Source organism: Trichosurus vulpecula, chromosome 9 (assembly GCF_011100635.1).
Source record: "Trichosurus vulpecula isolate mTriVul1 chromosome 9, mTriVul1.pri, whole genome shotgun sequence".
Lineage (NCBI taxonomy): Eukaryota > Metazoa > Chordata > Mammalia > Diprotodontia > Phalangeridae > Trichosurus > Trichosurus vulpecula.
The window spans coordinates 62,731,731-62,746,728 of record NC_050581.1 but is presented as its reverse complement, the minus strand read 5'-3'; the positions used below and the strand labels follow the sequence as shown (position 1 = coordinate 62,746,728).

Sequence of the window (14,998 nt, the reverse complement as noted above, 5' to 3'; positions counted from 1 at the left end):
CAGGGTCACATAGCCAATATATACATCACAAATCATAGTTTTAGACCAGAGAGGGATCTTAGAGACCATATAATTCAACTCCATCATTTTACAGATAAGGAAAATGGGCCCAAAGAGGTTAAGTAACTTGCCCAAGGCTGCAGAGGTAGCAAGTGACAGGAACACCATTTGAGCCCAGGTCAAACTGGCCAAAGACAGTATTCTTTCCGTTGTATACCTGAAACCAGGTCAGATCTTCCTGACCCATAGGGCAGCTCCCTAGCCACTACAGCTCATTGCCTCTATTTATCTATCTAAATACACACACACACACGTACACATATATACATATATATATACATACACACACATATAAAAGTCATAAAGATTTTATTGCAACCAATATGATCCGTAATGAATTGTACGTGTATGTTATTGTCTATTTGGTTTATAATTTCATACAATTCAATAGAAAAATTAAAAAATGACCACTACTTATTTCAAATGTAAGAAAATATTACTTTAGCAAATAAATATTAAGTGTTACTCATAAAAATATTTAATACTTATTAATAGAATATGACCTCCACTAAAATACTATTTCCATATTTTACCATGGTATGATAAAAACACGGATATTCACGGTTATTATAGCTTCAGAAAGCAAACTAAGGTGAGTCCTTACCAAACCAGAAAAGCTTTGAGTACTCACATTAATTGATAGAATATTTTGTTGTCTGTCTGTTTTTGAGGACCAGTAAGTGAGGAGGCCTATAACCCAAAGGTCAGCAAATGGTTTATGAATTTCTTTATCAACAGTAATTCATGAAAACCATGAACTAAGTTCTAGAAGGGTTTTCAATTTATAAGGGTAGAAAATCAGCATCAATAACAATCATTAAAACTAACCAATGAAATCATGGCTCACTGAAGTATGTGTTCTAACATGGATGAATTAAGTGCTACTCTTATTACTGTGACTTCTGTCTTTGCATTTCTTTGGAGAGATGTTCAAAATGAATTGTAATAATTTGCAGTTTTAGACACAACTCAAGACTTCAATATGTAGGTTAATTTATAAACTCCACATTAGGAAAGATGTGTCATAATTTGTTCACTCTGGATCCTCCCTCAGCTCCTGGGACCTTCTCACCCTAAAATATTCCTCAGTCACACCAGATCCTTCTCCCAATAGTGAGTACCTTTTGTGCAGCCTCCATTTGGAGAATAAGCCCAAGCTGGCCATGATTCATTTCTGTCCCGGCTTTGCTTCTGACTCTCCAGACTTTACCACCAAACCCTCATTCAAGTACCCAGTCATCCTTGATCCCTTAAGTATTTCCCCCCACATACTTTTCAGCTCCCCTTTCTGTTTTGTCTTCCCTCCCTTAGAATGTAAGCTTCCTGGAGGTAGTGTGTCTTTTTTACTGTAGTTATATACTTAGCACAGCACAAAGTACATAATCAGCACTTAATAAGGATTATTGACTTAACAATAGCACTGTCAAGTCAAAAACTGAGAGAAATCGAAATGCATATTTTTTCAATTAACTAGAGCTTTCTTTTATACCTCAAATATCTCTCCTAATATCAAATACAATCTGGTCTCAGTTCTTAAGATCATAAATTTCAGGCTACCTGCATTATGGTGATGATCAAAGGATTTCAGAGGCCAATTAGTCCAACTTATTCTTGAACAACACTCCCCTTTACAACACATCTGACAAGTTGTCATCCAGACTTGACTTGAAAACCTCTAAAAAGGACTAGCCACTACTTCCCAAGGTAACCTATTCCATTTTAGACAGTCTAACTTTTAAAAAGTTTTTCCTTCTATCAAGTCTAAATTTGTCTCTTTACAGTTTCCATCTATTTTTTCCAGTTCTGCCTTTTGGAGTCAAGTAGAACAAACCTAATGTATCTTATACATAACAGACTTCAAATACCTACAGACAGCCTTCATGTTTACTCTCACTTTTTCTCTTCCCCATTCCCATTTCCTTCTAACCAGTATTCAATAAGGCATGACCTCGAGGCCCTTCACCATCCTTACTGTCTGCTGTATGCTTTCTGATTATCAATGTCCTACCTAAAATGTGGTCCCCAAAATAATACTATAGAGCCGAGAAGAGGATATTCAGACCCTCATCAGTCATGAAAAGTCCAAGCATACCTCTCTTCATGTAGCCCAAGGTTGTAGTATTTTTCCTGGCTGCCATAACACAATTGTTGATTCATATTTAAGATCACAGTCCACTAAAACCACTAAATCTTTTTCAATTGAACTACTGCATAGCCACATTTCCCCTATCTTATACTTGCAACATTAATTTTTGGAACTCAAGTATAAAATTTCAAAATAAATTTTCATACATGAATTTCATCTTCTTTGATTTGGTCCAATATTTTAGTTTGTTGAGATCTTTTTAAAACCTGACTCTGTCATTCAGTGTTTTTATTATATCACTTCCCATCTCCACCCCTCTGCTTTGTGTTATCAGAAAATTTAATAAGCAAGCATTAATTACTTTTATACTGGTTGCTGATAAAAACCACTTTTTAAAAGAAGTAAAGAAGATCCCCAAGAAACTCTACCAGAGACTTCCTTCCAAGAAGGAAATATTGAAATATTAATGACTTCTCTTTTAGTCCAGCCATTCAACCAGTTTTGAATCTAACTACAGCATCACCTGGCTCATACATCTCCATAAGAAAAACAGAGGAGACTCTGTCAACTGCTTTGTGATAAAATCTTGGTAAACCAATTAGGTCCCTGGTTACTTGCTGATGATGAAACAAACTGCCCTCCTTTTGATAAAGTGAGAGACTATGGGTGCATAAGGTTGTGTATACAATCAAATGCAATCACCGCGCCAGTCAATTTTGCTTCATTCTTTTTCCTTGTTCCAAGAAAAGGTACTATTTGTGGGTGGGGGTATATTTGGAAATGAGTAAAGTAGGGGAAAGGAAGGGGCAACTACAATGTCAAAGAACCACAAACAAATATAGTATGTAAAATCATGAGACAACAATTGTAATAATGGGGCCCTGAGTGACATATATTTTGATACATCCCCAATAAGCCTTCAAGATCCAGAATAGAATTTTATTAAGAATGGTACAGGGGGCATATAATGAACAAGTGTCAAACCTACTAAGAGAGGGGCCACCACAGTATTCCCCTAAGGTGAATGTCCAAGATTGTGAACAGAGAACTACAGACCCTGGGTGACATAGGAACATAAAAGTTACACCTAATTTCACTCTATTGTTTATTTACATAGCCGCCTAATTCTGTAAACCCACAAGCATCATCTTCTATGAGTCTTTATGAGCCTAACTTTCTAACCAGAAGGTCAAAAAGCAGTTAAGAATATTCATGCTACATGTCTAAGAAAAGAACATTTTAAACATTTGCCTTTAGTTATTATCATCAAGTTTTTACTTCGATGATTACTTGACTAATATCTTCTTGAATGAATTCCTTTTTCTCATAATCAAAATCAGTCTTTTCTATATGAATCTAAGAAAAGGGAAAAAAAAGCAACTTACTTGTGAAGTGTTGTACAGAATTTTCATCCCATTGGCATCAATAAATGCCTTTCTTCCCAACTTGAGGGTTGTGACGCTTTTTAAACTCTGTAAAATTCCCTTCCGGATGAGCATGTTTCTGTGCCGATTATCATGCCGGTGCCAATCTACATAAATCGTTAAAAGCACATGGACATATCCTCTGTCTACAGCTCTCCTGGCATTTGTTTCTTTAACAAAAGAAAATTAAGAAAGAACACTGAAGATGACAAAGGAAAGTTGTGGAACATAACAAAAGTTAGAATTTTTGCTTTTTTCTTTTAACATAGCAAACCTAGTTTGGATTCAGTATGATATATTCTCCTAATACTACATTTTCCAAAGAAATCTTTAGCAACAGGGTTTTAAAGTATTTTTTCATCTATTATAAAAATGTGACAAGCTTCAGTAAATACAAAACATTTTCCAGAGATCTCTTTACATTGTTCAGTTATTTATTAGCATCAGGACCTCTATATTAGAATCAGGGTCATCTCAAAAAAGTTTCATGTATTAGGATGAAACTTGTGAACACATGTACTTGACTGTAATGAATTGGACTACATAGAACTTTAACTTGCTATATGGTTACATGACTTAAAGTTCATGCAAAATTGTTACCATAATAGTGGCAATTCATTCTATTATACCATTAACTGAGTGAACCTATTTCACTAAAAGCCTAATTATTCTCTAAAGTCTTCACCAATTGTGTAAATATGTCATGCTTCCTTTAGCTTAAAGTTAAACTGTCAACGTTTTTAGGAATCGAAACTTAATCAGAAAATGATCAGAAAAGCAGCATTTCTGAATCGTCCATGTAAAAATATCACTGTTGATTTAACTTGTAATTTATATTTTCAAAAGATTGTACATGCCTTGCTTTATCAAACTAAAGTTAGCAGGAAATAAATCAACAATATCTGACTTTTTCTAAAGTGGCCCTAATATTAAGGGGTGAAATTGGGGAGAGATCTGGACCTGAGATTTCATCAGCCTTGTTGTGACATGCTAAACAAATTAACAAGTCTGAACAGCACCCCTAATGTAAAGATACTTTACTACTAAAAATAACTTAAAAGAGAATTTTAGTCTCCTAATACATTGATCCAAATATTACTAGAATGAAGGGTAGTTAAAATGTATCCACAATGTGATGAATCTGCATGACATATATATTTATCAGAAATATCAACCTTATTCCTACTTCACTGTCACATTTAAATGATTCTAAGATGTGGACCCTGAAGTAGGCCACAGAGTTAGGCTCTAAGATTCTCAGCTATCTGAAAGAAGTACCAATCTAGTAACTACTACCTTGATGCTAACCTACACCTGGGGAATACTTTGAGCCATGAAAAAAATAAAAATCATTACCACCCCAACAACTGGAACTTTTATTTCTATCCACTAGCCAGAAAAAGAAGCCATTGGATACATCATTATATGTAGTAGAAACTATCATATCTGGGTTTTTTGGACAAAATTCCTAATATTTACAGAAATGGTTGTTTATATATACAACCATTTCAAATTAATTTACCTGATGGGGGGGGTCGTAATTGGCATATTCCTAATTGGTCAATTCAGGTAAGAGTCAAATGCCAGGGATCTGTTCCTCCTACTGGTTTACACCACAGACTGGGTTGAGGAGGAGGAGGGCTACTTCTTACTTCTAGATAAGATCTTCAGTTACTCCAAGGTCTGGCCTTGCTTTCCTCTTCACTACAAGTGTTTAAAAGTTGCTTTTCTTTTTTGCTTTTTAATTTGTTTCCTTTTTTTAAAAAAAAAAACCCTTATACAACTATGCAAGGAAAGTTCTTATTGGAGCATTAATAGAATCTTTGTGTACATGAAGATCTAGTATAAAATTCACCAACATTTCAGGGGAAAAAAGTATATTTAAGGAATTTCACTTCAGGAGTTAGCTAGCACGCATCCATACTTTGGCAAACCTAATATATACACTGCTACTGAAGCTGCTTAAAGCTACATCTCCTAAGCCTTACATTTCCCTATATGCTAAATATCTCCAATAGCATGCACAATATGTATTTCACTTATTTTAATGTGCTAAATTTTTAATGGTCAATCTAGAAAATAGGGTTTTCCACACATAAATATATTTAAAATGCTTTAAAATCAGAAATAATTTACAACTGCTTCACTTTTAAAGTAATCTTTAACAACAACATTGTTTCAAAAGTATCATACAGCCTCCTTCTATTGTTTAAACATAAATATGCAGTGCAAGAAATTTTATTCTGGAAATAGAGATTTCCTCATTTCCAAAATAGAAGGAAGAATACCTGCTCAAGTGGCTCTTTTGAAATTATTTTTATTTTTGTCAACTGCCTTTAATATTCTTGCCCAACCACTCTGTCAGCTACCTACTTCTGTTTCTTTTATTATATAAATACATAGTGTCCATTTAGATTAAGAACAACAGAGGGAAGCAAGAAAAAATTAATGCCTACAGAGGTCTGAGAACTGCTGGCTTATATCACCTATTAATTAGAATCATCGGTAATATCACTTTTAAAATTAATCATTTTATTATCTTAGGATTGGATCAAGGCTACTTTAAAATGTTCCCAAATGATACCCCTAAGTGAAAACTGCTTTTGAACCTTCTAGCATCACTTGTCTTGTTTCATACTACCTGCATGTGAGATCTTCACTGTAAGTACAGGTTGAACTAAAGAAGCAGTATGAATAGTTTGAAGGACAATCTTTCATCCTTTAGCCACATCAAATTAATGTGTGCCTCAATAAAGTTTAATAAAGCAAATCCAAAGAAAAATGTGAAAAGGCCAGTTCTCAGAAAACAGTAGCACAGTTCAGTGTGTAAATGGCTACTTTCCACCTAAAATCATAACCCAATGCCACCCTGTGGTAAGGAAACAACAACAGTTCTCCAAAGGTATGCCACAGAGGGAAAATGCTAGCTGGTTTTGAGTACTACTTCATATTTTTGTTCAAGGACTAAATTAACTAAATTCAACAAGGCTCATTATCAGAGAGATGACCACAAGATGATAAATTTTTATTTGGCCACAGAATCTCACGAAATGGGAAGGGATGGCAATCTAAGTTAATGGAGTAAGTTCCCGCAGGGACAAATCACAGATCCTTGAAATACTGAAATTCTATCTTTAGAGATAATGCCTCTAAAATATATCTCTGAGATATAGTCTCATTTAGTTAAATGGGATTACAAATTGATTTACTGCATAATACCTGTCTTGTTTCAACAACCCAAAACAATTATGATAGGTCAGACTGAAAGATTAGTTGATCTCATGCCTTTACAAATACTTTATGTATTATTACCTCTGGTTATTTCTCCTTTAAGTTCATACACTTCTAGCATCATTAAAGTGCTAACCAGAAGTTAAAATTATCAAATGTTAGCAAATTGTCAAAAATATAGTTGAGATTAAATAATCTTATTAGTTTTAATCAGCCAATTAATCTTTATATATTCAATAAATAACACTTCCATTGATCGATGCTACTAATAGAGAACCAATGTTAATCTAAATAGATGCTAAGTATTTACATAGCTTTTTAAGAAAAAGAGAACTAGATAGCTGACATAGTAGCTGGGCAAGAATGTTAAAGGAAATTGATAAAAGAACCACTTAAGCTGACATTCTTCCTTTTGTTTTGGAAATGAGGAAATCTCTGTTTCTGGAATAAAATTTATTGAAATGCAAATTCACATTTAAACAATAAGATTCACGCTTTTAAAAAATTTTAATGTTATCATATGAGGAAAACACTCCTTCAAATGAAAGAATAAATGAAAGCTGCATGCTTTAGATAATTAAGTATACACAGAAGTCGTTCAGGTCACCATTTCAAATAAAAGAAGTGTTCAAAATTATGTATGATGTCTTTAAAATAAGGATTCTTATAAATCATTCTTCTCTGTCAGGTACTTATCAGCTGTTCTTTATGCTTCTATCTTAGGAACAAGCCAATGCATTAGATTGACATAATGCTCCAACATTTATTATCATGTATGAGATCATTTTATTGGAACAACTGGAAAACTAAAAATCAAATTTTTATTTAGAGTATTATTTAATTTAACATTACTGAAGAGTGAACATTTAAATCTAATCTAATTTCCAATTTATTTAACATGGTAGAATACTCTAGAAGATATGATCTAGTATTTTCTAGTATTTAAACACTTACTTGATTTTAGCAATGCAGCAAGTGTGTCTAAAGCAACCCTGTCAACACAACAAGAAAACACAAAACAACAACAAAACTAGTAAAATTAGTCTACAACAGAGTAAATTCATACAAATGTTTCAAGTTATTTTTCTATTATTCATTCCAAATTTTATCTTTATTCAACTTATTTTCATAGTTTCTCAAAGTACTTTGAGCACATGCATCTATCCAGCTTAAAAATTAGATGTATTAAGATAAAATGTCAAAAGAAGAGAACGCCAAAAAAAATTACTTACTTCTAAGTGTTTTTATCCGAAGACAGACTGATGGAACTGATTCTCACTGTGTAGGTATCTGAGCCTGTAAGAATCTACCCAGGAATTGTGTTGCTTTAAAAGTCACAATCCCTGGCCCCCAAAAGTCCCTTGAATCTGCCACTATAAACTATAAGTTCTGCAGAAGTCTTTCTGATTTGCTAAATTCAAAATATTACAACTATAAAATATTACTCCCTAGTTTTTAAGTTTGGACATTTATATGAGCAGTCTAAACTGTTTTAGAAAGGGAAGCTTACGCATAAAGTACCTAATTACTTTTCAGTGGCAAGCCACTAAAGAGCCTATCAGTCACTAAAATCCCTAAAGCATCCGCTATCTCTAGAACAAATGGTTTTAAAAATCAGGAGTATTGGTCTTTGAGCACAAATACTGAGTTACAGATTATGAATCTATTCACAATCATCTAGCTTTGATAGTATATACAGCATAATTAAGAAAAACACACACCTTTCATCCAAATAGAAGAAAAATAAATTCTGGAAAATATGGCAATGAATTAAGAAATGTTTACAAATATAAGAGATCATATATGCCACAATTATTTTCATTAAGAGTATAATTACTATAGGCAAGTTATGAAAGAACATTAAATAATACAAGTCACAGAATAAATATTCTACAAAGGATCAGTCAGTAAAACCTGCCGTCATTGTTACAAGTATATCCATGCTTAAATAATTCAGTTGTTAATAAGCATTTTTAAGTGCCAGCTGGACATCCAGCACCATATGTTTGAGTATGCAAAAGAAGAAAACAACAGTCCCTTCCCTAGAGAAATTTAAAATCCAAATGAGGAGACAAAAAAAAAAAAACTCACGAAACATCTAAAGAATAAAGTACAGGTGCAGCATAATGGCAAAAAGCTACACAGCTCTGTGAACACACAGTGTGATCAAAGTCGGAGTGGAGCTGGTTAACATTTACTAGAGGGCAAGAGGTCTGAATCAGCACTTTAAAACAACAAAACTTCATTTACCAATACAGCAACATGTACTTAGTCGATGTTCAATAAATGATTGCTGCTGCTACGGCTTATCTACCCCCGGAAATATAGAGAGATACAGAGACACAGAAAGAGAGGGGAAAAAGAGGCAGAAAAAAAATGAGAAAGCTTATCCTAACAACTTATGATTTAGCTTATCTGTACAAATAGACAATTTTAATGGACCATACTTATGATAATAAACACTATAGAGATCCAGGTAACCTCTACTAAATAGAATTATAATCTCATTTAACTTTATTTGGATAACATGGAACAGAACTGCAGGCAAATAAATCCATGTCACTGCAACATTGTAATATGGGAAGTCCTGCTTATTCATTAAGAGCTCTGGAGTTAAGTTAGGGTGAGGAAATTTCTGCTCTACATAAGTAGGTTTTTTTTTTGTATCTCTGAATAGTAAAAATTACAACAATACCCCTATACCAATATATCATACTTATTCATACATTTTTTCTTTACATATTTCCCTCACATGAATTCTACCCTTTCTCTACCACACCCAAGTTTTGGGTCCATTTTTAAATAAGTGAAACAAACATTATGTTGCTATAAAAATGTCAACTATTATTATTTTTGGACCAGACTATGATTTCATTGGTATCTGCTCAGTAATGTATAGTTCCAGAGTTGCATGGGCACCAAAAGGTTAAGTTACTTGCCCAGGATCACACACAACCAGTATTTATAAAAATAAGATGAGGACCCAGACCTCCCAAATACAGGGGTCAGCTCACTAACCATTGTGCCAAGTTGCCTCTCAATATTATTACTGTTGCTGTTGTTCTTGGAGGAAGAGTACTGCTGCCCATACTAGAACACTTGGCAAATAGTTAAAATTAATTTAAAGAAGCAGCAAGAATCAGAGGGAAAGATGATACAAAGGACAAGAGAACTCGATAACACATACATGTAATCCTAGGATTAGGGTCCCTCTACACACATGTGCGTACACACGTGCATGCACAGACACAGACACACACACACACGCACCCATGTCCATAGCACTTTCCTAGATCATCTTATCCCAGACTATAGTATGCAACTTGGGGGGGAAAAGGTAAATCTCACTCTTCAATCATCTATAAATCACCTCCCTTCTGACAACCAAATTCTTAGTCAATTAAAAAAGCCTTGATTAAATTCCCAATAAACAATAGAAATTGCCAAAGAAAAGATTTCAATTAAATTTATCTGTCATTTCTTAATCACTCTGTGTTCATTAGTAAACAAGAGTAATAATCTCAAAGATCAATGAAGATCAACATGATCTATAAGTCTGAATAATCTGCCACTTTTAAAGTGGGTGTGGGAAATGATGGGGGCCAAGGCAAGAGAGTAGTCACATACAAAGATAATAGCATTCAATATAATCTTTCTTCAAGATTCCTTTTAAGTCATTACTGATTTCTGTATGACTCCGAGTACATGCAAAATGGTATAAACACATTTACTGTTGTGATGCGTCCATACTAAAGATTCCTTCCTTCTCCCTGGGAATATCAAATGAGATAACATATGTAAATCACCAAATGAATTCTAGTTATTATTATAAGTAGGTATATAGTTTTAACTAGAATGCTTAACTTAGTAGCATGGGCCAGGACTAAAAAGTACAACCATTAGAAGATAATGGGAAAAAGAAATAGAAAAATTATATTTCAAAGATCAAATAGAGAAACAGAATAAGCACAAATCTTTAGTATCAATAGGAAAACAGTCCTTTTTTTGCTTTGTTAAATCTGACCTTAAGTTCTAGAATGCTGTTCACTGGGAAAATTAGTTTGACTTACCACATTATCTGACAGTCTAATTAATATAACCACATATGCAATTTCCTACTTTTTACCATAATTCAGGCAGGACAACCTAGAAGAAGATACTAATTGCCTCAGTTTGTGAACTAATAATACTGAATAAACAAAATAATGGCTGGAATTTGAGTTTTAAGATACATGTGCAGAAGACCAAGGTGAAGACTTAATTTAATGCACACACTTTATGCAATGACAATGAAAAAACCCACAAACTAAACTAATTTCAGACAAGGATGGGATGAAGATTTCCTCTAACAGCAGTGACCTGATTTTTCAATTCTATAATGTATAATACTTAAGGTTATATAAAATTTGAAGTTCTTAAGCTAATTTATGTTTATAAAATTACAATTTTAGATGTTTTTTATCTATTTTTAAATTTCAAAACTAGAAACCAAATGGGTACCCATCAATTGGAGAATCATTAAAGAAGTCATGGCATAGGAATGTAAAAGGACATGATTGTACATTAAGGAATGACAAATGTGAAAACTTCAGAAAAATATGCGAAGATGTAAATGATGCAGAGTGAAGTAAGCAGAACTAGAAGAACAACAGACGTGATGAATACAAAAATGTAAATTCTTTTTTTAAACATTAAAAAGATGTGGAATTTTAAGTAACTGTAATTATCAATTTTGTTCCTGAATATACAGGAAATGAAACATACTCCCTCCCCTCAACAAAAAAGTGGGTATTTACAGGGGAAGAATGATGCACACACAGTCAGATGTGGTAACTATATTCATTGTTTTTGCTTAACTATTTTTCTTTGTTATTAGAAAGGATTCAATTTGGGAAGGGAGAAAGAATATCTGCAAATGACTGATATAAAAACAAAAGGTATCAATGAACTTTTAAGTCTTCTTATTAAGTTGGAGTTTTAGAGCTGAAAAAGAACTTCAGCTTTTTAATCAGACCTTCTAGTATTACACATGAGAAAACTAAGGCACAGGGAGGTTTAGGTTGTACTTCTTTTGTTTATATATTTACAAAACATTTATGTACTCACTTCATAAGGCCAGTGTTCTTTTTACTAAAAGGGCCAATGATTTTAAACATCAGTTCCACAATTCCATTTTTCCCTAAGGACACCGCATTGACAGCTAAAAATAAAAACAGAAAAGTTTTAAGCCATTATATCTATGTTTACTGGTATGTATATACAACATACATCCTACTGAATGAGCACACTCAAGCTATATGTGAAATGCTCACATTTTACTAAATGTATTCAGTGAGGGAAGAGGTTAAAGGTTTAGTTAGGATTAAGTCACCAATTATAAAGACAGTACATACCCAATAACTCAGGGTAAAAAGGTGTTGTTATATACAACAGAGGGGCAAGCAAAGTCCTATGTCAAGTCTGAAGTCACACACTGGAGTTTTAAGGAAGGTTTTCTGAAAAAAAAAACTTGAGAAATGTTCCCTTAAAAAGGTTCTATCTAAAATAAATTAGGAATATGCTGCAGAGAAGAAGTTTTTAAAAAGTAATTCAGAACACTCTCTTTCATGAAGGATTTAACAAACACCTTTATCTGGGGAATTCTCAGGAAAGAGGTCTGCATAAACTGCCCAAAGGTGCACTAAAATAATTTTTTAATGAAGTTGAAGTTGCTTATTAAAATAAATGTTACAATTCAGTTACAGGATAGATTATCAATGTCACCTAGAGATCTCATCATGAGACCCTAAGGAACTGTCCAAATGATTCAAATTTGCCTTTACCAAATATTACTTTAAATAAGTTGGTCACTATGTAAAGCTTTGATATCCTTTTGCCAAACAGAAATCTTCACCATAATTGGGTGTTATCAGATTGTACCCAGATTTCTTAAAAAAGTAAATATCTATATTGCCTCTGCTTTCTTTATCAAATGCAGGTTTTAAGTACCCAAAAAACAACTCATGTGAAAGTGGTCAGATAAAAAAATTCTGCTAAAATTGGAGTTTAGTAATGTTTTGAAAACAGAGCTTTATGATGCAACATTTTTTAAAATCCAATATCTCAGTAATGTTTTAGTCATTACTGATCATTAAAGCAATAATTATCTTGTAGAAGATAAGATTTTAGCTGAGACTTCTAGCTAGGTTTTTATTATATATTCCTAGTGTGACCATAGACAAACATTTCATTTACCTTTCTGAGCCTGTTTCCCCATCTATACAATAAGAACTGAACTATATGATGCCTGAGATCCTTTCCAGGCTCTAACTCCTATTGTTCAAGTGCAGATGGAATGAGACACAAGGCTGAAGGATTTATCTGGTCACCATTCTGTGGTATATAATGAATGCTTCAATAGGCTATGAACTGGACTAGTGGTATTGTCCAAGGATTCACTGATGATATTCCTATCTCACATAGAAATATATAATATCCTCTCCTGTAAAATACACCTAACCTACGTTCTGAGAATCAAATGAGATAATCTACATAAACTGCTCTTTAAACCTTAAAGAATTATATTCATAATTATATTCATATTAGTATTATTCAATTCCCTGTTGGTTAATTGTTGACTCTTTTCTCTGCAGTCAGGTTATCTATTGCTCATTGTCCTCAACAGTACTTTTAATTCCCATCACCACTGCTGCCTCTCTATTCTTACCTCTTTTCTCTACTTTTAGTCTGTCTTGTGCCTTCTGTATTCTGCTGTTTCTTCTGTAATTCTAGAGGAGTATTTTATAGATGTCACCAGCTAAAGTATTCTTTTACACCTTTTTATTAGCTAGTAGACACATCAAGCGTAATATTCAAGCTTTGGCTCTTGTTCCTTGCTTAAGAGGATTCTTTCTTTGCATCCAAAGAATTACCTTTTTATTCCTATTTATATTTTTTAAAAATACACATCCAAAGTCATTCCAAATATGAAAATGACAGAAGCTTAATCACTGGATAACCAAAATTCAAACTATGTGTTCTGCAACTCCTAAAAGTTTTTTTTTTTTAACAATGTGATTAATTCTGGCTCTTTTCAGATACGTTAATTGCTCATTATTAGTAATTTACTGAGAAAAACTACAATTTTCTTTTGCTTTATGGGTAAAAAGGACTTTCCTTCATAAAGTAGGTAAACTGAAAGAAACTTTACAACACTTACGATTGGTAGAATACACTCGTAAAAGCTGAAGACAAGGCAGCACTAAACGTTGATTCTGCAAATTCTGTTTCACCAAATTCAGAGTTATAGTTAAGGCCCCATTAATTCTAGACTTCACTCCAAATTTTTTGTCTATAATAATAATAAATAAATATAAAGAATTTATAAGTAACACAAGAATGAAATGAGATTATTTTCCAATTCCTGTTTTTAAATGTAATTTATCTACGTACTCAAGTCATTTTATGCTAGTTCTTTTGTCAGATTTTTCAAGTTCTGATAAAGCTAAAAAAAATTAGTTCTTATTTTTGATATTTTTATATCAGGTTAAACAAGATTTACAGGACTGTATTAAAGAATTCTCTTGCAAACAGAAAGCAAAGAAAAATAAAATTATATAGAATATAAAAAATGTTTTTTACTGAAAATAAGCATGATTTTATACATGTGTATAAAGATATTTTTTTTAAGACACAGAAAGGAACCAATTGTAGCAGTCCACTTTCTTATGACAGTCAAAGCCAGATTAGTAGGGGATTAAGTGAAATTTGGGAGGAGCTGGCCAGTAGCATTTAGGATTTTAAGGATTACACACACACCATTAAGGGTACCTTTAATCAGAGCATTAACAGAAAATAGATGGGCTTTTACAAGTGACATTCCACATCAGAACATATCTTTACCATCACATAAGATTTTAATGTGCTTATTGCTTGGTGACTATAAAAAGTAATTTGATTTTAGTAGAGTAAAATACCACCTCTCTCATACAAACATGAAAATTATGCAAAACTCCTTAGAAAATATAACAGCATAGAGAACCTTGACTGATGACCCTCTCATCACTAACATCTGGTGGAACATAAAACTGGGAGTCATATGCTAATCAAAGGTATTTGCTACTGCCATGGAAGGGAACCAGTGAACAGTCTTAATTGAAGAGGGATTTTCTACAGGTGGTGAAGTTCTCCAGAAGTTCCTGTTTGTAGATAACACTGT

General features: G+C 33.1%; 1 protein-coding gene across 4 annotated transcripts in view; it reads right to left on the bottom strand.

Annotated features, from left to right (window-relative positions):
* The window catches only part of AGTPBP1 (ATP/GTP binding protein 1), a 233,703-nt gene that overhangs the window by 131,813 nt on the left and 86,892 nt on the right, over positions 1 to 14,998 (bottom strand). For all 4 annotated transcript variants that reach the window (XM_036737617.1, XM_036737616.1, XM_036737618.1 and 1 more), the window contains 4 exons: positions 14,000 to 14,131; positions 11,908 to 12,001; positions 7,756 to 7,793; positions 3,532 to 3,740 (listed from right to left, as the gene is read on the bottom strand). In XM_036737617.1, the coding sequence (XP_036593512.1) occupies positions 3,532 to 3,740; positions 7,756 to 7,793; positions 11,908 to 12,001; positions 14,000 to 14,131 (473 nt within the window). The remainder of the gene's footprint in view (positions 1 to 3,531; positions 3,741 to 7,755; positions 7,794 to 11,907; positions 12,002 to 13,999; positions 14,132 to 14,998) is intronic.